The following is a 23884-nucleotide window of genomic DNA, read 5'->3' as shown; positions in this document are numbered from 1 at the left end:
TATTCCAATCTAGAAATCGAAGGATTGGGGCTGACATCAAAGACTCGCCTGTATAGTGCAGAGAAGTTTGGATAGTGAGTTAAGTTGAGATGAGATGAAATGAGAGTTGAAAGTTGAATAAAATATTATTAGAATATATTTTATTATATTATTTTTATTTTGAGATTTGAAAATGTTGAATTATTTATTTTATTTGAAAGTTTGGGAAAGTTCTAATTAAGAGATGAGATGAGATAAAATCAACTCATTATCCAAACAAGACTTATTGGGTTTTGAGAAAGGAGAATAAAAAGTTGAATAAAAAAATTATAAAGTTAAAATATTGTTATAATATAATTTTCAATATTATTTTTATTTTGAAATTTGAAAAAGTTGAATGATTTTTTGTTTAGAAATTTAAAAAAATTATGATGATTAGTTTGAAAAAATTGTAATGATTAGTTTTAAAATATTTGTGTTTGAATGATATTTGAGAAGGAAATGACATGGGGTGAGATGAGATGGGATGGGATGGGATGAGATGAAAAGTATTTCCAGACATCTCCCTAGATAATGAGTTGAAATGAGATAAGATGAAAATTAAATAAATTATTATTAGAATATTATTTTTGTTTTGGGATTTAAAAAAGTTAAATTTTATATTGTATTTTGTTTAGAAATTTGTAAAATTTGTAATAATGAGATGAGTTGAGTTTTAAATTCAAACAAGACCTAAAGACTTAATCAAGCAAGCAAGGAAACATCTACCTTTGCCTAGTCATGGCAACAAAAATACAACAAAATCAAAATGCACCGACTTTAGAAGTGCTACCCACCCCTAGCGGGCAGGCAGTAAAGGCCCTCGCCTCCACCCCCGTATGGCCAGTGGGGTTGAGTCGGGCTCCCGGGCCTCGACCCTATCCTGCTTTGGCGGGTGCCTCACTCAGATGTTGGGGGGTGGATTGGCCCTCAGGTTGTCCGTCCACACTATCAAAACTTCAACCGTTTACTGTTCAATGCATGGTGTGTGAGAGAGAGAGAGAGATTTAAGTCGAGGGAGGTTAAAGATTCATAACCTAAACAAAACAATGTTGTTTTATTAAACAGATTTTTTAAATATATGTAATATTTATATATATATATATATATTGAGCCTAACAGACGGACGAAACTTAGGAGAGCCCAAGACCCAACTAGACACCCATCCCCAGCATTTCCCATGGGTGGCCATCCGCCTGTCTGCCCGCCATATGCTAGTTGATGCCCGAACTCTCCCCAGGCAAGGGTCGGGCAGGCCAAGTATTGGTTTGCTGCCCCCATGCCTAAGGCCTAGTTTATTTTCGCATATGAGATGAGATGAATTGAGTTGAGATAAAAGTTAAAAATTTAATAAAATATTATTATTAGAATATATTTTTTACTATTATTTTTGTTTTGTGATTTGAAAAAGTTGAATTGTTTATTTTATTTTCTATGAAAATTTGAAAATGTTGTAATAATTAAATAATATGAAATAAGATGAAAAATGTTGCGAAAACAAACCAGGCCTAAGATTCCACATAACCATGACTATATGGCAACGAGGATATTTAATATGGAGATAAAGTTATATTAATATTTATTAAGTTCACCTTATATAAAAACTGTAAAAAAAAAAAAAGAATAAAGTTTTGAGTTTTTTTTTTTTTTTATTTCAATTTCGGGGGCTAACTTGGTGGATGGTTCCACCCTTGTTTTTTTTTTTTCCTCAAGAGAAATAAACTTCATTGATAACCAAGGTCTTAATACAAATTACAAAAGAATACATAAACAAGTAGTCTACTTAACAGTGATTAATTACAAAATGGGAAGGATCCTTGCCGCTATGGAAATCCAATAGACATGGTGAGATTTTGATCAAGGGTATGATTTTAGAAACATTTTTGGAAGCTGCCCATTGCACAATTGCATGCACACATCGATTCTGAGAACGATGTATTCTTCTTGCTTCCCAGCTCTCAAATTTCTCCAACATTAATTTCATGTCTCTTATAGTTCCCTCTGTAATCCAATCTTGATCATTTTGATCTTCTTGTAAGGTTGATAAGTTTCTATGAGAGTCTCCCTCTATTATGATATTTTTTTAAGTTTTTTGCTTGGGCTTCCTGTACTCCTATGAATTCTGCCAACTTCACCTTGGTTTGAATTACAGTTTCCTAAATACTCTACCTTGATGAATACAATTTCTCCATTGTGTGTTCTACATAATGAAGCAGAGGTACTACCATGTGGTCTGACAACAGCATAAAAAAATTGAATATTTTTCTATGAGAGGTGGGGACCATCTGGTTTCATTATCCAATTCTTTCCATTCCCAAGCATTGTTGTGATCTCTGTAAGACTGGTTAACTCTTGTTACAAACTGGTCTATTGAGAGATTAAGAGAATTGTGGATAACTTGATTTCTGTAAAACCACAAGTTATCCATGGAAATAGTAGCAAAGAGTTCAAATTTGTGGGTATTTATTTCTGAAATATGAATTTTATCCACAGGCTCTAGAATGCATAAGACCCAATTCTTGGTGTCTTGCCTTCCTATAGATAAGATATTACTAGGCCAAGGGGATTGTCTCAAAAGGATTCTAGAGTATGGGCATTCTAGGGAAATGTGAGAGGTAGTTGCTTCTACAGAGTTGTAGATTAGACAGATGGCTTGTTCCTCACTCAGTTGTGGGTCCTGGATTATAAGAGAGGATGAGGGAATTGAGATTTGCTGTGGTAGAGTAGGGATCCAAGTATCAGACCAAGCTCTTGTGTTAACTCTATTGTTAATCTGCATGCAAGTGCTAGAAGCAAGGAAATCTTTGAGTTTTATCAATCCTTTCCAGAATTTAGAACCAGTGGGTTTAGCAGAGATGTTCATCCAGGATGTTTGTTTCACGTATTTCTCAGAGAGAAAAGCTTTATTGAAGACAGAAGTTTGTCCTAATTCAAGACCTCCCATGGATTTGGGTTTACAAATGAATTTCCAAGACTTGAGAGTAAAATTGTGAGATTTTTTTGCATCACTCCCACTAGAATCTAATTAGAAATTTGTCAATATATTTTGAGATAGACTTTGGAATTAGGATGTTTGACATCATATAAGTTGAATTGGAGCTAGCAACCGATTTGATTAGGGTAGTTCTGCCATCTTGTAATAAAAGCTTAAACTTCCAACCTAGGAGCTTCTTTTGAATTTTTTTTTCTAGGATTTCAATGTAGTTAACTCTGTTTGGTCTTTCAAAACTTAGAGGGAGAACAAAATATTTGATTTTGGAGGTGGAAGTTTTGAAGGCTAAAATCCCTTTGATCTTGTGGTGGAGGTGGAAGCGTTTCTATTGAAATGATGAAAGATTTGTTTTTGTTTATCTTTTGACCTGACCATGAAGAATACCTATCAAGACACCTGGGAAGAGAGTTTGTATTACTCCTATTAGCATGAGCAAATAAAATAAGATCATCTACAAACAATAAGTGGGTAATGAAAGGCTCTCTTTTGCTGATGTTTATACCATGGATGTTGTCCAAGTGTTCATCTCTATTGATGAGACGAGAAAAAACTTCGCTTCCAATGATGGTATTTTCTTGAATGACTTTGCCAATGATAAAGGCTGATTGGTGAGGAAAGATAAATTTGTGAAGAATTTTTTTGAATATTTAGGCTAGAATTTTGGCAGTCACCTTATAGCACACATTGGAGAGGCTAATAGGTCTGTATTGGTGCATTGTACTGGGTGATTATGATTTTGGGATTAAACTCAATGTGGGTTTGATTTAACTCCTTAAGACCATGTTCCTTGATAAAGAAGTTCTTTATGGTCTTAATAAAATCATCATTCACAATCTCCAATAATATTTGTAGAAAAAGTCAATGAATCCATCTGGGCCAGGTGCCTTGGATGATGGGGTTTGTTTGAGATTTTTTTAGGAAAGAGGTTATCCAAGTCAACTAGAATGTCAAGTTCTGAGTTTTGTAGATGTTTTGAAAGTGATCCAGGAACATATTTTGGATAATGGGAAGGTTATGAACCCATTGACTGGAATGGTCTTTAAGACAATGAATATTGTTCATTCTTCTTCTTATGGTGGAGTTCATGTGAAAGAATTTGGTATTAAGATCCGTGGTTGGGAGCCATAGCAGTCTAGATTTCTTTTTCTAGATGATCTCTTCTCTCCTGAGTTATTCATTCAAGCATTATTTTTTGCAATCCTACGATAAATATTATGGTCAGTGGGATCTTGTTTTTGTATGGCCACAAATGATAATTAAACTCCCTAATTCTAGTTTGAATATGACTAAAATGATTTTTATTCCAGATCTGTAAAGCTTTTTTGACAGAGATGAGTTTTTAAGATAAGACATAATTAGAAGGACTTGTTGTGGCTGTATCCCATGCCTTAGCCACGATAGAAGAGCATGGTCAAATGTATGTATTGGCAGATGAGTTATTCTAGCATCAGGAAAGATAGTAGCCCATTAGTGTTGGTGTAACACCCCATTCCTAAAGGCTAGGAGTGTCACGTACTTTTCATAAAAATAAATCCGGCAAGAGATCTCAAATTTCATAAATGAAATTAGAAATTTATTTTGTAGAAAAGGTCTAATAAAAAGTCTTCCAAAAATATTAAATAAATAAACTGATAAAATCCATGTCATAAAAACATGTTTTTATTTTATTAAATCTGAACTAAACATTATATGCTCCTTCTATTCCTGGTCTGCCTGCTCGTATTCATCATCCTCACTTGGGTGGTTAAAAACATGAAAACAAACAAAAATGAGTCGAAGACTTAGCAAGAAATCCATCACAACGTAAACATACTAAACATAAGGTTTTCATAAAAACTTTCATGCTGAGAGTTTAAATTCATGACTATTCATATTGATGCTTGTGTTATGCATGACTGTTTTAACTGAATTAACTGACTGATCTGACGGATTTATCTGACTGGCCAACACACTTAACCCTGTGTGCGAGGTTGTGCACCGGCCCCACATTCTGCGGCCGCAAGGGTAGCCGTTGATAGTATTCTGGCATATTATGGTGGACCACGACTGAGTTCGTGGCTTGCACATCCACCCTGAAACTGAACTGCATTGGTACCATGCAACTGAATGGTCATCTTATTAACTGATATGATCTTATCTTTCACTTGAATTTAAGATGGCTTACGTGTCTTATACACATGAGATGCATAACATACTACATACATAATTATAATTTCTGAATTTAAACATGATGCGGAATGACAAAATAGTATGCTATGCTAGATGACATGTTTGCATATGACATGAGTGGTGCATAAATAATTGGCTGGAAATGAATTGGCTTGAATACTAATTATCTATAAACTGAACTATGATGATCCTAAACTTGTGATCAAATTACTTATATCGCTGTGTTTCTTCTTGAATAACACTTCGTAACTTGACACCTATATGTAATAATAACTATGACTAAATTTGTTTGGAAACAAATAAGTACTAATATCCTACATAATTAAAACCACAATCTAAAAGATAGTCAAACAAATCTTTTGTTTAACCCTATAATCAATAAATCCTTGTATTTAAATTACTTAAAATACTAATTTATAATTTAATAAAATACTTGAGCTATTTTAAAATAAGTCATAAAACTTCAATTCTTAAACTAAGTTTCATTTCTTAACATAATTATTAAATCTTATAAGAAACCTAATAAATTCTATTAAATATTCTTAACATCATAATTTTATTAAATTATTAACATAATAATTTTATTAAATTCTACTAAATAGACAAAGGAATATTAACAAAATACTTGCAAAACATCCTTATAAAATAGCCTTTGACTAATATATTTATTTAAGAAAACTGACTTCTAAAATGTTAAGCCCAATAAAATTAGTAAAACTATTGTTGAAATAAAATACAATAAAATACAAATTAAAATACAAGTCCATTTAAAATAATTAGAATTTTGTAAGAGTTGAAATCTAGCCCATATGATATTACTACATGAGCCCAACAAAGGGATAGTCCATCCCACGCACACAAGGGCCTAACAAAAAAACAAAACCCACAGGTTCTTCAAGAACTGAACATACGGGCTTAACACAAAGGAAAACAGAGAGTTTGAGAGAGAGAGCGAGAGGTTCTGCGAAAGGAGATCTCACCGAGAGAGGGCTAAGTGCGACGACGGCTCCGGGTGGCTGGGAGAGACCGGCGACGCGATTGGGAGTTCCTATGGTGGTGCGACACCGAGTGAGGGAGAGAGAGAGAGAGAGAGAGAGAGAGAGAGAGAGAGAGAGAGAGAGAGTTTAGAGAGAGAAACTGTGATAACCGAAAACTACCGAAACCGAAAAGAGGCTAGCGGCGGTCGAGGTCTTACCGGAAGGGAGTGGGTGCGCTGGGGCTGAACTAGTCGGCAGTTTCTGGCTCCACGGGTGGTGCTCCGACGTCCTCTGGTGGTCGGTGGCGGTTGGGCAGAACCTAAGGCTTAAACGGAAGTGTATTAATCCTCTGGGTATTTCAGAAACAGATGATTTTGGGGTGGCTCACGAGTTACTCCTCTCGTACGGGGTAAGCGATATTTATAATGGTAGACGATAGAGAAAAAAAATAAAAGGAAAACTAGAGAAGTAGAGACGTGTATGTGAATGAGAGTGTAGACGTGCGGAGTGGAGATCATTACTCGTTAACAGAGTCGGTTTTCTACTAGAACGTTATCAGCAAACATTGAGAAACGTACGGATTTGAGATTTAAAGTGTTTAACTAAGAGGCTAAAAGTAGAGATGAGGTCCGGTGGAGATAGATAAAAAAATATTTTAAATTTCAAACCAAACTCTAGTGAACGTAAATCTGATACAATTTAATAATAATTATTAAAACAAAACTCTAATAAATTCAAATAAAATTATAATAGTAATTATTAAAATAAAATAAATATAAAATCTGATAAAACTATAATCATAATAATAATAGAAAAAAATAAATAAAAATTTTACTAGGAAAAATTACTTATATATCCTAAATCCAAAACTAGTATGTTACAGTTGGCCACTCCCTTGTCAAGTCTTTCTCTATTGTGAGAAATGCCAAACCTTTTGTTTGACCAGGTAAATTTAAGGCTAGAATAACCTAAGTCCACAAGTTCATTAAGATCCATGAAAAGCTTTAAGGTAGTATGCTGAGAAGAAGATGCAAATGGTCTGCCACCTAGTTTCTCAGATTGGTGTTGAACAGTGTTAAAATCTCCTAGTCCTAAGAAGGGGCCATTGAAGCTAGAAACAATATTATTTATCAAATTCCAAAAAGATTGTTTTTTATTGTATTGCACAAGGCAATAAGCAAGAATAAGAAGCCAAGGTAAAAAAACAAGATCCGAATACACCACAAAATCCATGATATTACTAGATATATGAATAGGTTCTATGTCTAGTCTTGGACGCCACATACACAAAATGTCCCCCCATTTTTTCAGAAGGGGAACATGTATAAAGATGGAGAAACCTAGCCGATTCACCACACTATTAGTATTAATTGTTGACAAAATTGTTTCCTCAAGGAAAACAATATCAGGTTGGTGTAACATGATTTAAGCTCTCAGAAGATGCATTGCAAAGGTACTGGCAATCCCTCTACAGTTCTAATAAATCATCTTCATTTCTTGGTTGGGGGCAAGTTAGACTCTGCCACCTTAGCCGAAACATCATGCAAGATTAGAGTTTGAGTCTGAGTGAGGTTTCCAGTTGAGGCCTTGAAGGGTTTACGCTTCACAAAGAGTTTCTTTTTTAGGACTGAAGATTGCCTTAATATTCCTTCTACCCTAGCTATCTCGGCCAGAGATTCATTAATGTCGGAATATCCCTCATTTTCGCTTGAGCTAACTAAGTTTTGTGGAGTGGAATTTTGGTTGAAGGTGTAAGCTTGAAGATTAGCAACTCTCTTCTTAGGTGGAACCTCTACCTCAAGATGAGCACTTTTCCTCTTTTTTGGTTTTATCTGGGTTTCCAAGGATGGGGTTTCAGAATAGGCTTCAGAGAAAACATCAGGAGGAGACGCAAGGTTGCATGGGTTACATGGGTTCAATGATTGCAATGGGAAAGGGGGATCTAAGTCTTTTGGCGTTGGGTTGGGTAGAGAGGGAGAGTCTAGGGCTTGATGGATCTGAGAGGGCTGAGTGTTTGGGTCATCTGACTTGGCTTTGGGCCCCTCACTGTTTGCAAGATTTGATCCAGCCTTTGTATTGAGGGCACTTTGTGGGCTTGGGCTTTTCTGTTGGGTCCGAAACAGACTTGATATGAGAGATAATCTGATGGTAGAGTGATGGGCTTTTGCTAAGTGTATTAAAGTCAGACCTAAAATTAGTCTGCTTGAAGATCAACTTAGAGATCTCATGCTATGGATTTTTGAGTTGTAGGGGACAAGATTTGATCGGGGAAAATACAAGTGAAGGGCTAAAAGCTTGTGGGATTTCTGATGTGAGATATGTTAGGTTATGGGCAATAAATGGGCTGCTAGCAGTTATTGGGGCCACTGAACTCTTCATAGCCCACTGTTCATCTTCTCCATATTGTTCTTCTGCAATTTTTCTCGTTGGTTGTCCATGGCTCCTAGTGAATGTGTTCATGTGAGCCTATTGTCTAGCACTCGATATACCTGCTAAAAAGTGAATGGTGCTACTTTGATTTTCAGTATTGGAATATTCTGGACCCTTCTCCGTGTACATTTTTTCTTTCCCTTTGCTGAACAAATTACTAGCAGAAGCTTGAGGCTTTGAATGATGATCAATATCCTATTCCTTAATATTAACCGGTGGTAGTGCAATTATTTGGGTTCTTTGTTCTTCATTTGCTTGTTGTGTGGGTCTATATTGATCATTTCTTCTAGGCATTTGATTGTCAGCTCTCATCCATTGACCATGTTGTAGGATTTCAAGTGGAATCGAGTGTCTTGGGCAAGCTTGTGTAATATGTCCTAGATAACCACATGAGTAATATAAGTCAAAGTGTCTCTCATACTTGATTAAGATTTTTTTCACCTCACTTCTTGGTATTGGGAAATCAAAGCCTTCTGGAAGTGGTTTTTCAATATTGATTTGAACTCTCATACAAAGATATCTCCTTAGTGCTTACACTGAATATAGAGATTTTATCTATTTCGATAAGATTACCAAGAATCTGACTAATTTTTTCTGCATTACTGTTGGTAAGCATTTACATAGGGAGACCATGGATTTGGACCCAAAAAAACAAAAAAACAAAAAAATTCAAAGCTACTTAATGGATATTGAACCTTGGTGGCCAATGACTAAGCACCATATGAAATCCCTTGAAGTTCCAAGGTCAGTTAGTTAGCGCTCATTCCTTGTCTTGTTGAGTTGGAAAAGTGAACAAGAAGGTGTTGATATCTATATCTTCAATTACAAAACCCAAGATGGAGCTTCAAACTGCTTTTATTATTGCATGGAATGTATTCTTGTTCAGGGATCTTGAGAATAACAATTTCCCTACCAATATTAGATTAGAGAAGTGATTTCACTAGGCCTACCTCTGGTTCGAGCTGAAGATCGCTTCATGTTAGTGTTGTTGCCTGCTTGATGAGCTTATCCATATCGGGTTGCTGGTGTGAGAACATGTTGGTGGGAATGGTGAAAATGGAGGTTACTAGTGTGATGAGGGATGGGTGGGAGGGTTGTATTGGAGGTGTTTGATGGATGGTGAGGAGGGATTGTGAGGGAGGAAAGATAGTATTAAGAGGGGAATAGCTCACAAGAGAGGTAGAGTGAACTCATCCTAGAGAAAGAGTTTGGAAAAAAAAAAAAAGCACCCTTGACTCTCACCTATCTATTGGTTCCACCCTTGTCTACATGTTGTCTTTACTAATTATTGTCATTCTGTCAGCCTTAATCCATAATATTTTTCCAAGCAAGCATTTTATTAATGTAAAAGGATTAAGATACATAAGTGAGAGGTGGGGTTTCTCAACAAATACCCCATTATAACAAGTATCAGTCCGAAAATTTTAGTTTTTTATAGTCCGTTGGGTGGACTCTGGTGTCATTATTATAAAATGTTTGAAAAAGAGACATATTTTCTCATTCTCAAGATCTTCAATTAAGAAAAGTGACAACATGGTTATATACAAGGTATCAACTGTCAACTGGCCTGAGTTGCTGGTGGAGATGGAAAAATCCTATAAACATGATGGTGCTGGAAATGAGACGGAACGAAACTCCTTCATCCTCTCCAAAAAAAGAAAAATGAAAAAGAGGTGTTTTAAAGAAAAGATTTGAGTTACTCTTCACTGATAGAGGTATTGCAACAACTTGGAAATAAACGTTTCATTAACAGAAAATAATTTATTTTAATGACAAAAATAATTTGTTATGATTTATCACCATCTTAAGGAATCTACAAAAACTAGTAATTCTTGTAGTTTTCCTTGAAAATCGAATTGTTTAGATAGTTCACCAAATATAGTAGTATTCTAATATATTTTTTCATCAATGCGTCGTGATTAGAAAAAGAAACCTATAAGACATACTGACGTGTGATGCCACGTGTCAAAATTAAAAATTAATGATAAAACACAAGATATAGAACACAAAATAATAATGATACTATGATGTTTGAAAAAAATTATAGTTTTTTTTTTAAAAAAAAAAATCTAAGGTCCCATTTGGTTTTACAGGTCATCTCATCTCATCTCAACATCTAAATACCGTTTAAATGCAAACATTTTTTAATTTCAAATTTTCAAATTTTTAACTTTTCAATTTTGTTATATAATTATTACCTAATTATTATAACTTTTTCAAACTTCCAAACAAAATATAAAATATATAAAAAAAAAAAATCAATTTTTTCAAATCTAAAAAAAAATTAAAAAATTATATTCTAACAATATTTTAACTTTATAATATTTTTATTCAAATTTTTATTTCTTATTTTTTTAAATTTCATAAAAACATATTAATTTAAATAATTTTTTACTATTCACAAACTATCTCACTACTATTATTATCTCATCTTATGTTTATAACTAAACGAGACCTAAATGTCTAGAGATTAAAAAACAAATAAAATTTTTAAAAATTAAAATTAAAAAAGGCAGCTCTCGAGAAGTAGTCTTCTAGTTGATGACCACTCTATTAGTAATTATGCATTAAACATTTATTATTGTTAACATGGTATTTTTAACGCTCAAATAAAATTAATTTCAATTGAGAAATCAATTTAGTTAAGAGAATATCTTCTCATCAATCATGCTGATTAAGGGCTCAAAACAGTCCTCAATAATATTTTGCCACATAGCCCACCCATGGGTTAATAGTGGATGCGCGACACACAGTAGAATGAACTCTTCTCTCCTCACCCATCTCCTCATTCTAATCTGAAAACAGAGTTCTCCTTGCCCAGAGCTCTTATCGCCCATCTCCTATCTCCCATATGAAAGCCCCTCTCGTCTCACTCTCCTCACCCAGATCTCTCATTAAAATTGTTGAGGAAAAACCTCTATTGTTTCATTAATTTTGTTGTTATTCTTTCATTCTGCATGTTTAAAAATATCCATTATTACATACCAATTCAACATGAAAATCATTTTCAAACGATCTCCCACGGAACAACTTACCACAAAGTATTGAAAAAAGGAAAAAAATGATCCATGTTTTGGCTGAGACTTATCCTTTTCCTATTTTTGTTCGGCAAAACCGAAGCTTTCTTATGCTCTTCTGTTTTTCCTCTTCTCGCTCCTTGAATCTGCAAGCTATGGTGGCTCGCAATGCCACACTTCCAAACAATTCACCACCAACTTCCAAACAATTTTACAGGCACAAATTTGACATTAAACGAAGTTCAAAATCTAGATGGTATTTTGCCAATTGAGTCACAATGACTTTCTAAGAAATGCATGAGAAAATTTCTTGCAGATTCAAGAACTTCATACATTGCTAAAAGTGCATCTTTAGTGAGCAATGCCAAACAAATCATGAAAACAAACCATGGAGGACGACGGTAGGTAGGACGGAGGTGGCTACATCGAAATTGGTGGCGTCAGACTGGGTGGCGGCAGTAAGAGGTGGTGGAAGCAACAAATAGGCACAACGTGAGGTAGCACTAAGCAGAAGAAAAAGAAAATACTTTTTAGGATTTTTAATTTTAGGTAGAAATCTCATGTAGTCATCCTCATGATTTTTATTTTGTATAATGCTGAAATGTCATTTTTTGATTGGGTGTTGTTATAAGGTTGAAAACAGTTTTACCGCTCCAAAGTGGAACTGTTTAGTTTTAAAACAAAGTAAAACTAAAAATATAAAAACTAATTTAATTTTAAAACAAAGTACATGAACTAATTCTGTATCCTTTTAAACCAAAAGGCTAATAAATAATACAAAAGAGCCATAGACCCAAATAATTAACATGTAAATTAAAGCACCTTCTGTCACCGAACTTTTAAATTAAATATAATTTCATAAGATTATTATTCTTAGATTTTCTGCTAATAAAAGAATCCATAAAAGCCTATCAATTAGACTAGGGGTGTGCAAAATTCCGAAAATTCCGACTCCGTCCGACTTCCACTCCGACTCCGACTCTGACTTTGTCGGAGTCATCGGAATTCGGAGTCAGAATTCGGAGTAGCTCCGAATATGTATTCGGAGTCGGAGCCCCAAGAAGCTCCGATTCCGACTCCGAAATTTTTTTTATTGTACACTTGCGCTCGAGCAAGGTGTCGAGCGCAAGTCGAGCACACGTTGTATTGAACATTGGCTCGAGCGACATGTCGAGCGGAAGTCGAGCGAACCTCTCTGGAAGAGTTCTGCTCGAGCGACATGTCGAGCGGAAGTCGAGCAAACCTCTTCCAGAGAGGTTCGCTCGAGCGACATGTCGAGCGGAAGTCGAGCGAACCTCTCTGAAAGAGTTCCACTCGAGCGCCACGTCGAGCGCACGTTGAGCTCCGATCTTATGTCGGAGCTCCTATAGGAGGTCGGAGCTCCGATAGGATGTCGGAGCTCCGACCTCCGATCGGAGTCGGACTCCGACTCTAATTCGGAGTCGGAGTCGGAGCTCTAATTTGGCTCCGACTCTTGTCGGAGTCGGAGGTCGGAAACGAGCACTCCGACTCTGTCGGAGTCGGAGTCGGAGCCCAGCCCTAAATTAGACTACATATAAAAGTTTTTAACGGCTTTGAATGCTGACGTGGCAGCACGTCGATGAAGAAAAAAGTAACAAGGTTACTCAATCGCAGTACGTTTTATCTTTATTTTTTCTAATTTTCTTGAAAAAAAAAAAGAGAGAGAGAAGTAAACGTACACTACACGGCTTCTCACTAACCTGGAAAGTCAAAAACTTGGAGCACCAACGGCGTGGCATGGCATCCCTCCGGTTCCACGGCAAGGAAACGACGCCGTTTCATTGTCCGCCTGTAATCGGAAATATTGGAGGAATGGCTTTGTATAAATACGGAACATATGGACAAAAAGGTTGTGGTTGCATCACGCAGGAACAGTAAAGTAAAGTTACCACTTTTCGCCACAACACTTCCCTCCTCAGTCATCCTCCCCCTCAAACTGCTGAGACACCAATCTCGCAGCTCAAAATTACGTAATCAAAATCTATACACAACACTATATCTGCAGTTCTCTCTCTCTCGGATTCCATCTTCTCTTGCTTGATGTTTCAAACTTTGAATAATTTGGCACACTTTCCCGAGAAACAAGCAGGAAAAAGAAGATACAACGACTAGTAAACGGAGATTGCGAGGACTGAAAACCGTGATTCCAGAACTGACTACAGTTTTCTCTACTCTGGGACTCCTAACGATAAAATTATATAGCCGGATTTTCTTCAGTGTCAAATGTGTGGGTAGTAGAGGACGGACTCTCAGAGGACTGTTGGTTTTGGAAACCCTAGCTTTTTGTTTATTTTGTTCGTTTGTTTTGTTTGTTGGGAGATGGACAGGTCAAGATCTAAGAGGAACTACTACTATGACCACCAGGACTATGATTCGGAGACGGTGGGTAGGACGAGGCCTCGCTACAACAACCACTACCCGGCCACTCCTCCTCCTCCTCCTGCCCACCACCGTCACCGAGGCGGTTCGGGTCGGGTATCTAAGCCCCAGCCGGATCCCTCTATGACTGTGATGACCACGTACCGCATCCTCTGCCTCGACATGAAGGCTGGTGGGGTGATCGGCAAGTCCGGGAGCATCATTAAGTCGATCCGGCAACACACGGGCGCGTGGATCAACGTCCACGAGCTTATCGCTGGTGACGAAGAGAGGATCATCGAGATCTCCGACACGCGCCGCCGGGACCCCGAGGGCCGAATGCCCTCCTTCTCTCCCGCCCAGGAGGCCCTGCTCCTCATCCACGATAGGATCCTCGAGAGCAGCGATGAGTTCGGCTCTAGCGGCGGCGATGATGGCTACGGAATGGTTGGTGTGGGAGGGAAGAAGGTGGCGACGAGGCTGGTGGTGTCGAGGATGCATGTGGGGTGTTTGTTGGGGAAAGGAGGCAAGATTATTGAGCAAATGAGGATTGAGACCAAGACCCAGATTAGGATTCTGCCTAGAGATCATAATCTGCCCCGTTGCGTTTCCATGTCTGAGGAGATTGTTCAGGTTTAAACCAAATCTGGCATTGCATGTTGAAAAAGATGTCTCATATGATTGATGAAGTTTGGGTCTTGGACGGTTAGACTAACTACTGACTTACTAAGAGTGACCTGCCTGGTTACAGTATAATTATTGGCTTTCTACATAGAAGACCTAAACTTAAGTACACAAATCATTTGGGAGCTTTACATCCCAGTGAAACGTGGCACTCGTGAGACAATGATACATGCATTTATTCTGCCGATATGAGGTTTTGGTAGTCTATGCTGACGTTTGGGTTTGCCTTGGTAAGGCTGGAAGTGGCCGGAGATACGGCTGCCAGCGACCCAGATTTGAACTGCACAATGAGTTTTGACCCTATTGGTTATATTTACTGCCATGATGTGATACTTAAATAACGAAATTATCTGCATTTTAATGATGTTGTGACTGGTGTTTGATACTTTCTGGTAGCTGGGGTATTGGCTGTTGTTGATATTCGGATGCCGAGTTCTTAGATTAGAGATATAGGTGGAATTTGGTCTTTGAACTCATTTTAATTTCAGAATGTTGAGGGATGAAACCTGATTGTTACACAATGTTTCCATTAGAAACGACCCCAATTACACAATCATTGGCAGGCTTTGATGTTATGACTAGTTCATTCGGCACTTGTCTCTCTCTCTCTGTGATAAGTAAAGATACATTGTCTGTAACAGTACAAAACAAGGGATTTAACAAAACAAATCTCAGTCCGTCATATCCTAAAACTTGTTTGAAGTTCTTGTTAGTTGCTAAAATTGTGAAGTTATAAATTTGTGATAAGCTATTGTGCACCTTGAAGATGAATATGTATAATTTTCCCTCTAATACTAGACTTGCTGTTTATATTTCCTGAATATTTCATATAAATTCTTTTGGGAAATTATCATGTTGAATTACCTCACATCTGGTGGTCCTGTTTATTGTGCTTGAAACTTGTGTAGGGCTTTTAGAAACAACCTTTTTTGCTTTATGTATTTCAGACTTCAGAATTTTGAGGCTAATGCTTGATGTTGATATGTCAAAGGTCATGCTTGTTGATTCTTTGAGCTTATGAGCCTTATTAGAGGTTCTGACTCTCTGTTTACAAGATTTCGAGGTGTTTTTTTATATATTTATTATTATTGTTTTTATGTTTTCTGCACAATATAGGGATATCTATGTGTTGAGAACTTTTTTTCTTTACTACTTTAATGTCATTTGGTGGTGTCTAATCAGAGCATTTACATTCATCTAAAATAACCATGTAGACACATCTCAGAATAACTTTTCTGAACATATAATAGAGTATTTTCCTCTTTTTCCCCTTTATAAAATATACTATGAAGTTGAATATGAGGTGATTATTTCCTCTCCAGGTTGTAGGTGAAGCGAACTGCGTAAAGAATGCTATAACTATTATTTCAACACGTTTGAGGGAGAGTCAGCATCGAGACCGCAGTCATTTCCAGGGACGAATACACTCCCCAGAACGGTTTTTTGCTCCAGATGATGATTATATCCCTCACATAAACAGTGCAGCACGCAGATCATCCATAGATGGTGCTGCTTTTGGACCAAGATTATCTGCCCACAATATCAGAGGCAACAACTATCCCTCACGGCCATCTGGTTTTACAATTGAAGGGACTATCCCCATGGCTGACAATGTGCAGCCATTTTATGCTGAGGACCTCGTGTTTCGAATGCTTTGCCCAAGTGACAAGGTGGATTTTGTCGTTGGAGAAGCAGATGGAATCTTAGAATTGCTTCGAAATGAAATTGGCGTCGATGTTAAGGTTACTGAATCTGTACCTGGTTCAAATGAGCAGATTATAATTATTTCTTCAGAGGAGGTACCTGCCATTTCTCTATCTTTAAGATGCTGTGAATAAATAATATTGACCTGTGCAGGCCCATAAACATGTGCCCATTTGCTGATGAGTTCTATGATAAGCTTTTGGAAATGATGTTGGACATATTGTTACTTATAAAAACTGAAAAATGATGCTGGACATCTTGTTACATCTAGAAAGTAAAACATACATATTTTTACTGTTGATTAGATTTCTAAAATGATATTTTTACTTTTAGTGGGTTATTGCCAATCTTTGCTTTATTTCCGTGCTTAGGGTCCTGATGATGAGCTGTTTCCAGCTCAGGAAGCTTTGTTGCATATCCAAACCCGCATTGTTGATCTTGTTCCAGATAAAGACAACATTATAACAACTAGATTACTTGTTCCATCTTGTGATATTGGCTGTTTAGATGGAAGAGACGGATCGTTGTTGGAGATGAGGAGATTAACTGGTGCAAATATACAAGTTTTGCCAAGAGAAGAAATCCCTGTGTTTGTATCAGGGACAGATGAGCTTATACAGGTTTGTCATTATGCCTTGCTAGGTTTTTGGATTTGTTAGCTGCCCTGGTTCTACATGAAGATGAGTTCTCAATTCTCATAGCATCCCCATAAAGCATATGGGCGTGGTGGCTCCCTCGTTTGTGGGTTTGTATATCTTTACACTTATGATTATGGACTGTTAGAAGTAAACTTTTAGTGCAGAAAAAAATGGTTTTCATCTTGTTATATATGCTATTAATGTTAGAATGTCTTGTTTTCGGGATTTGCTTCTTCTCATGCATGGGGATGTGTATTTTCATTTTTAATATTCAGATTACTTACAAAAAACAAAAGATTATGGTTTCTACTTTTCCAATATAACATAACAGATGCAAGGTCAACAAAAGGCCTGGTTAGCAGGATCAGTTCTACTTTTGGCCTGCCTGATTGGTTGCATGAAATCTGCAGATTGTTGGGGAGATAAAGGCGGCTCGAGATGCTCTTGTCGAAGTGACATCAAGACTACGGAGTCACTTATATAGGGAATTCTTTCAAAAGGACATGACACCCCCTTCTGTCTCTGCACCAGGCCCTGTGGGTAGCGGTATAGGACAGGAAGCGTCTTCTCCCAATAACATAATTCCTGTTCGGGATGGTCACACCGGAGTTGATGCTCCCAGTGCAACCTATCAGAATGTGCAAACTGTGGCAATAACTCAGCCATCAAGGGTAACATTATTCCTTGATATACTGAGAATACCCTCTCTCTCTCTCAGCCTTTATTAGCTTCTCTTTCAGTGCTTTTTCTTTGTCAATGGCTACTATTTGTGCAGTTGCTTCATTGTCTTCTTTCCTTAATAGGCCCTCTGGTTAAATGGGATTTTCAGCCAGCAAAGCCTATCCTTGGTTTTAATTATGAAAATAATTAATATATTTATACAACTATTCATGCCCTAGGAGTTAGCTCAAGTGGTAAGGGTCTTGGTCTTGCCGGTATGCTCTCTCCATGTCTAAGGTTCAAACATTTAGTTGCAAACAAGTTCTAAGTGCCACGTCCCATTAGTGAATAGTTGATGATTTGCTTAATTCATATGATGGAGACTCGTGTATCGTGTGATGGAGACACGTTACACTGGTCCAGTCAATCGAGTAAAAGAGTTGTTGCATTCGCACGGTCTCTGAGTTTCCTCGTCATAAAAAGTACTTATAAAAATATTTTACAGCCCATTTTACAACTCAACAATGTGATAATGTCACTTCATTAAAAATACCAAAGTTTTGTACTTGAATTTCAAATTTTATATCATTGCCTCCCATTTAAAATAGAGTTGTAAAGAAGGTTGTATGTGTATCATTACTCTTATGAAAATCATTTTTGGCTAACAAGACTTGTTATGCGAAGTTTCTCATTACTGCTAATCGAGGAAATTCTCTGTTATGATTTTGAACTGGTAGGCGGTAGCAGATTTTGCCATTCGCATGAGCTCTTGTCTTGGCATTCTAATACATTAATCCTTGTTTTCTAGGACGTTGGAGGGCCTGGCAGTGAAATACCAAAGCAGAATGAAAGTCACCACCGGGACAATGTTCCAATTAGCTTGAACAGGTAGGAATTTTTGCTCCATTTTAATATTTTATACACTCATGAATCTATGTCCCACATAGTCTCTTAGGTTTTTCTTGTTTTGTGTTTGGGCCCGCTAGTAATAAACGTCCTTGCTGATCCTGTTTTCATTTTCTGTCAGAATCTCTGTACCACTCGTCACTAGGAGCACACTTGAAGTTGTCATACCAGACCATGCAGTTCCCAAGCTCGTAATGAAATCAAAGAATAAGCTTGCTCAGATAAGTGAGGTAAGTCTGATTGGCTCTTTAACTCATTTAACTCTACAAATGCATGACTTTCCTGAATTTATGATCAAACAGAATGCCTTTTGACCCTTGTTCTGATGTTGACAGCTGTCGGGAGCCAATGTAACCCTGATAGAAGATAGACCTGAGTTGACTCAGAAGATCATTCAAATATCAGGCACTCCAGAGCAGGCAGAGAGAGCCCAAAGCCTGCTTCAGGGCTTTATTTTGAGCAGTAAGTCTCTCTCTCTATCTCTCTCAATGCACCACGCACATGCATGTCCAATTCTTGCCATTTCTGGTCCCCTATAAACCGAGAATGACTCCTACACCTGCTTTCTTCTTCAGCACAAGAGGATGGTCCTTAAATTTGCTTGCCATGCCAGGATGGTGCCATTCAGTTTTTCATATCTGATTTCCCAGATATGCAACAATCCTAAAGAGGAAGGGGATTTTCGCACTACAGTCACAGGATGGTTTGTAAATCTTTCAACTAGCTCTGCGGTTCTAAGAGAGTGAATGTTCATAGGGAAAGAAGCATTCCACTGTAAATGTTAACATCTAAAGAGAGCTTTAATTGTAGTTTTTTTCTTCCTGAAATGTTCCAATTTTCCTGCATTTATTCGGGAGCACTGTAGTTGTTTTCACTTATGCCTGTATACCTTGCGATCGATGCTCAAACCCTAGTCCTGAGTCCCAGGTATCTGTTACGTGTATATCCAAGTACACATTGGAGCTTCCCCAAAAGGCCTGAATGGAGGGAGGTACCCTGGCAATCTAGGTCAGTTCTGCAAGTTATGGCTGATTCCGCAGCAGAATACTTTGCATTGATTATTTAAAAGTCTTTTTTCTTTATGATTATTATAATTTATTTTACTTTTTTCCCTTTATTTCAGTTTGCACTCGTGCTCATCTCCATTGTCTAATAATTGTGGGGAAAAAACAAACACAAAACCAATAATCAGGAAAATTTATACTGATTATTGATATTTGTATTGGCATATTATAATCCCAAGGTTTCTCACTAGTTGATGTGACACCCCAAACTTTGTCAATAGTTTATTTTGCTATTATTTAAGGTTATTATTTTTTGGAGTTTTTAAGCTAGAAATTAGAGAAATTATTAGGTTTTTAATTCAGACATTATGGAGGTTTACATGTTTTAGGGCTTGGGGTTCATGAATTTGATATGAAGCCCAAGTTGGGTTTAACGGATTATATTGGATAAGTTTACGTGTTTTGAATTTATTCCCAGGAGTTCCGAACTCCGACTCCGATTTTTTTCAAAAAAATCAAACGACGCGGCGTCATTTCATCATATGGGGGGTCTAAAACGCAAGACCCCCTTCCCTTCCCTTCTCCCTCCTTCCTTCCTTCTCTCTTAAGTCTCACGTCTAGCAGGCTGAACCAGTGAACCTCCTCCTCGCCGCCTTGTTCCCTCTCTGTTGCTGTCGTGAGTCTTTGCTCCTTCGTAGTGTGCGACTTCAATCCGAGTTTCAGCCTATGGTGAGAACCCAATTCCGAGCCCTAAAATTAAATTTCTTGATTTAATTTTATGTATTCTGTTACTCATACTCTCATAGCATGCACGTCTGGGTATTTTGTTGTGATTGAAATGAATTTGTTTTATAAATTTGTAGTAAGGAAATGTGTTTGATAAAATGTGTAATATGATTGTAAGTGGTGTTGTATGCATGCTATGTGTTTGATAAAATGTGTAAGAGATATTTCTATTGTTATATATCAAGAACAATTGAAAGTATCATATTGTTATATATTATATATAGAAAATAATGACAAGCTCGGAGAGATCATACTGTTCTCTTGCCTTTGGTTTTTTTCTCTTTCTTTTCTTTTGCCCTTGCCTGCTGCCTCGGTAAAGTCATCCCAGCCCCCATATCGCCTATAATGCTAGTTGCTGCCCTCTCTGCAGTATCTCTCTGCTTTGCTTTGTTTTGTTTTGCTTTCCAATATTGCATGCAGTTGCATCTCGTTACATATATAACATATGATCATCTCCATCTCTTTCTGACCATGTCTGTCTTAGCTTATCTTCTATGCATGGCATAAGAATGAGGAAGCTAGGTCATTTATGCATGAAATATCCATATATATTTCATTTGTGTTGAGGAGCTCCGACCTCCGATCGGAGTCAGAGTCGGAGCAAAAATTATGTCGAAGTCGGAGCTCAGAATCAGCTCCTCCGACTCCTTCGGAGTCGAAGCTCAGCCTTACCTGGTAGGGGTGGGCGGCGGGTCCGGTCCTCGTCTACAAATGGGGGCATGCGTGCGAATGGCACGCAATTGGACGTTGAGGGATGGGGCTCGGGCTAGGCCATCCTTGCCTAGGGTTTATGCCGTCTGCCCGGCCCAGCAGTTATATTATATATATATATAAATATAACAAATTTTTTTTTAATAAAACGATGTCGTTTTACTATAGGGTTTGTTTTAAAACATCTTCCTCGCATCTCTCTCTCTCTCTCTCTCTCTCTCTCACACACACACACACATCTCCATTTAAAGTTTAAACTTCTCCTCGAGTCCCCACCGCCATCAACCCCAGCCGATAGCTATTGCAATCACTCTCCCACTCGTCGTCGTCCCCAATCGGTATGTCTCTCTGAGTGGGTAGTGGGTAGTGGGCAGGTGACCATGTGGGCCAATCAGCCCCTCGGCGTTTGGATTTAAAAGCCAATATCCAAAAACCAGGTTCACTTTTTGAAAAAAAAAAAATGCATTCCTTTCCAAAGTGTTGTGGTTTTGGTCTATCAAATCGACATTGTCTTCGTTTTGGTCTATCAAACTGATGCGGTTTTTATGTCTTATACTCACCATCCCTCAAAACCATTCTTAGATACTCTTCTCTGTTCTTAATCTTCATTTTCGCATTATGCTCTCTCTCTCTCTCTCTCTCTCTCTCTCTCTCTCTCTAACTTGAGCCTCCATTGTCTTTTTGTCATAGAGACCATTGAGTGTTCACTGGACCATCAATCATCATCACGTTATCAGTAAGTTTCTATCTCCGAAGCTGAAACCCTAAACATGTCTCTGTTCAATTCCCTTTTTATATATGCAAATAAATATATTTTCCCAATTACTTCATACAAACGACAAAAGAAATTTATAGCTACCAGAACCTTTCCATCAGTAGAGAGTGAAACCATTTGAGTATAAAGTCTTGCATATATGCTTTTAAAATGAATCGATTTGGTTTTTGCATGGATACTGTTGATGATGGGTTTGGGACTGGGTCACGACGTTTCCTTGACCTGCAACAAAATAGCCAAATGAAGCTTTGGGGTGTGATGCATCTCTGATGCTTAAGTTAGGAGAATTGAGGCAATCGATATATCACAATAAAAGGTAGAATTTTGAATGTACCTTGAACGTGCACGCTTCCTTTCTATATAGTGTTTGTCTTAGGTGGCATGATCACAAAGTTTAATTTTCTTTAATATTTCCATCTCATGATTTCTCTTGGTGCCAAGTATCCAATACTATTCACCAAGTGTGGCTAAAATCTTGCCAAGTGTCCAAATAAAATCTCTATCACCTAATTTAGACATTTCACACTGTGATCTTGAAAACAATGGACTGAGTGCTACATGACGCTTACATTGGGGTCACTATTCACTCAAAAAACGGTGAAAATAAATTTGCACCATAAAATCCTAAATATTCATATGAAATTAGGAACATATTTCATTTTCTGAAATTCAACTCTTAAGTGCCTTGAACAATTCAAAACGCGTTTTCGAACAGTTGTCATTTAGAAATCGAAAAATGTTTTATTGCACCATAAAATCCTAAATATCTATCTAAGACTAATGGTGCAAACCGTTTCTAATTCTCACACTCCTAAGTGCCTCAAATAAATAAAATCGTGTTTCTAGCACCATAATAAATAGTAAAATTGACTATGCTGACAAACTAAAATATGCACAATTACTTAATTCATGAAACTTTTCTGAGGTTTCATGATAATCCTAAGGCCTAAAGAAATTCAACCACTAAATTTCTAAATGGTTGTTACCCTTACAAAGGCGACTGGAAACCAAAGAAGTAAGCACGAGGTTTCTCTCTCCCAAGCTCACACAGTTTCTCTCAAATGAAGAGATGAAAATGCTGTAAAGTGAGGAGAAAATGAGGGTCGTGTGAGGCTTAAAGGGGATGGGGTGATGACTGACTTGTAGTAGGTGGAATGCATGTCATATGATGTGAAGATAGCTTGTGGAAGTAGTAAAACAAAGGGTTGGAAATGGACTAGAAACAATCTTGGCCAAATGGTGTTTTGAGGAGTGATGTGTTGCTAGTTTGACCTTCCATAAATGGAATTATTAGGGGCTGAAAATGCAGTGAGAAGTCAACCATGGTATGGCCTTGTAAATGGAGGAAAGCTTGGGGTAACAAGGGGTTTTAGCTGGACTAATGTGAGGCTAACCGAATGACATTCCATTTGGAGTTTCAATGGATTTTGATTAGAGTTTAGTCCAAATCCATTTTTTCTTGGTCAAATGCAAGTACCGAGGTGCATGAGAGTGGATGAGGGTGTAAGAGAGTGTACTTGAGTGGAAATCACATGATCAAAACGGGCCACAAGTTTAGGGTTTGGAGATTTAGGGTTTCAGTTACCCTAATCATTTGGGGTTTCAGTTTGCACCTCTAGATTTGGAGTTTTGTTAGGGTTGAAAACCTCTTTGTGGTTGACCAAATAGTACTTAAGTGGATGGAATAGTGAATTGTGTAAGAAACTTATTCACTTGCTTGGTTTTCACTCTATCACTTACACACCATATGCTTCTCTTGACAGGTGTCCATTGGATTTCCAAATGGATAACTAAGATTGTATTATGTGTCCAAAAAAGTTTTCTAATGATTCTAGGCTGATTTGGATATCCTACATGGTTATTTGACAATTGTTTAAACCATATGCCACAAAGTGCTCCGAAGGGTTACTATTCATCCAAAAAATTCGAAATATTTTATTGCACCATAAAATCCTCATATTCATACGGGTTTAATGGTACATTTGTTTTGCAAAATTATACTGCTATGTCCCTCAAATAAATCAAAAAATGATT

General features: G+C 37.4%; 1 protein-coding gene across 2 annotated transcripts; it reads left to right on the top strand.

The window, feature by feature from the left end:
- Positions 1 to 13469: 13469 nt before the first annotated feature.
- Positions 13470 to 21758, top strand: LOC121253954 (RNA-binding KH domain-containing protein RCF3). Of its 2 annotated transcripts, XM_041153895.1 has the most exons (8): positions 13470 to 14615; positions 15989 to 16465; positions 16742 to 16990; positions 17419 to 17679; positions 18477 to 18556; positions 18696 to 18804; positions 18910 to 19036; positions 19150 to 19677. In XM_041153895.1, the coding sequence occupies exons 1-8, from the start codon at positions 13944 to 13946 to the stop codon at positions 19167 to 19169; spliced, it is 1995 nt and encodes a 664-aa protein (XP_041009829.1). In that variant the 5' UTR covers positions 13470 to 13943; the 3' UTR covers positions 19170 to 19677. The 2 variants fall into 2 exon arrangements, with proteins under 2 accessions (XP_041009829.1, XP_041009831.1); XM_041153897.1 differs by lacking the exons at positions 18477 to 18556; positions 18696 to 18804; positions 18910 to 19036; positions 19150 to 19677 and adding an exon at positions 21694 to 21758 and having other exon boundaries at positions 17419 to 17706.
- Positions 21759 to 23884: the final 2126 nt, after the last annotated feature.

Source organism: Juglans microcarpa x Juglans regia, chromosome 3D (assembly GCF_004785595.1).
Source record: "Juglans microcarpa x Juglans regia isolate MS1-56 chromosome 3D, Jm3101_v1.0, whole genome shotgun sequence".
NCBI lineage: Eukaryota > Viridiplantae > Streptophyta > Magnoliopsida > Fagales > Juglandaceae > Juglans > Juglans microcarpa x Juglans regia.
The sequence above is the reverse complement of the archived record's forward strand: the minus strand, read 5'-3'. Positions and strand labels throughout refer to the sequence as shown.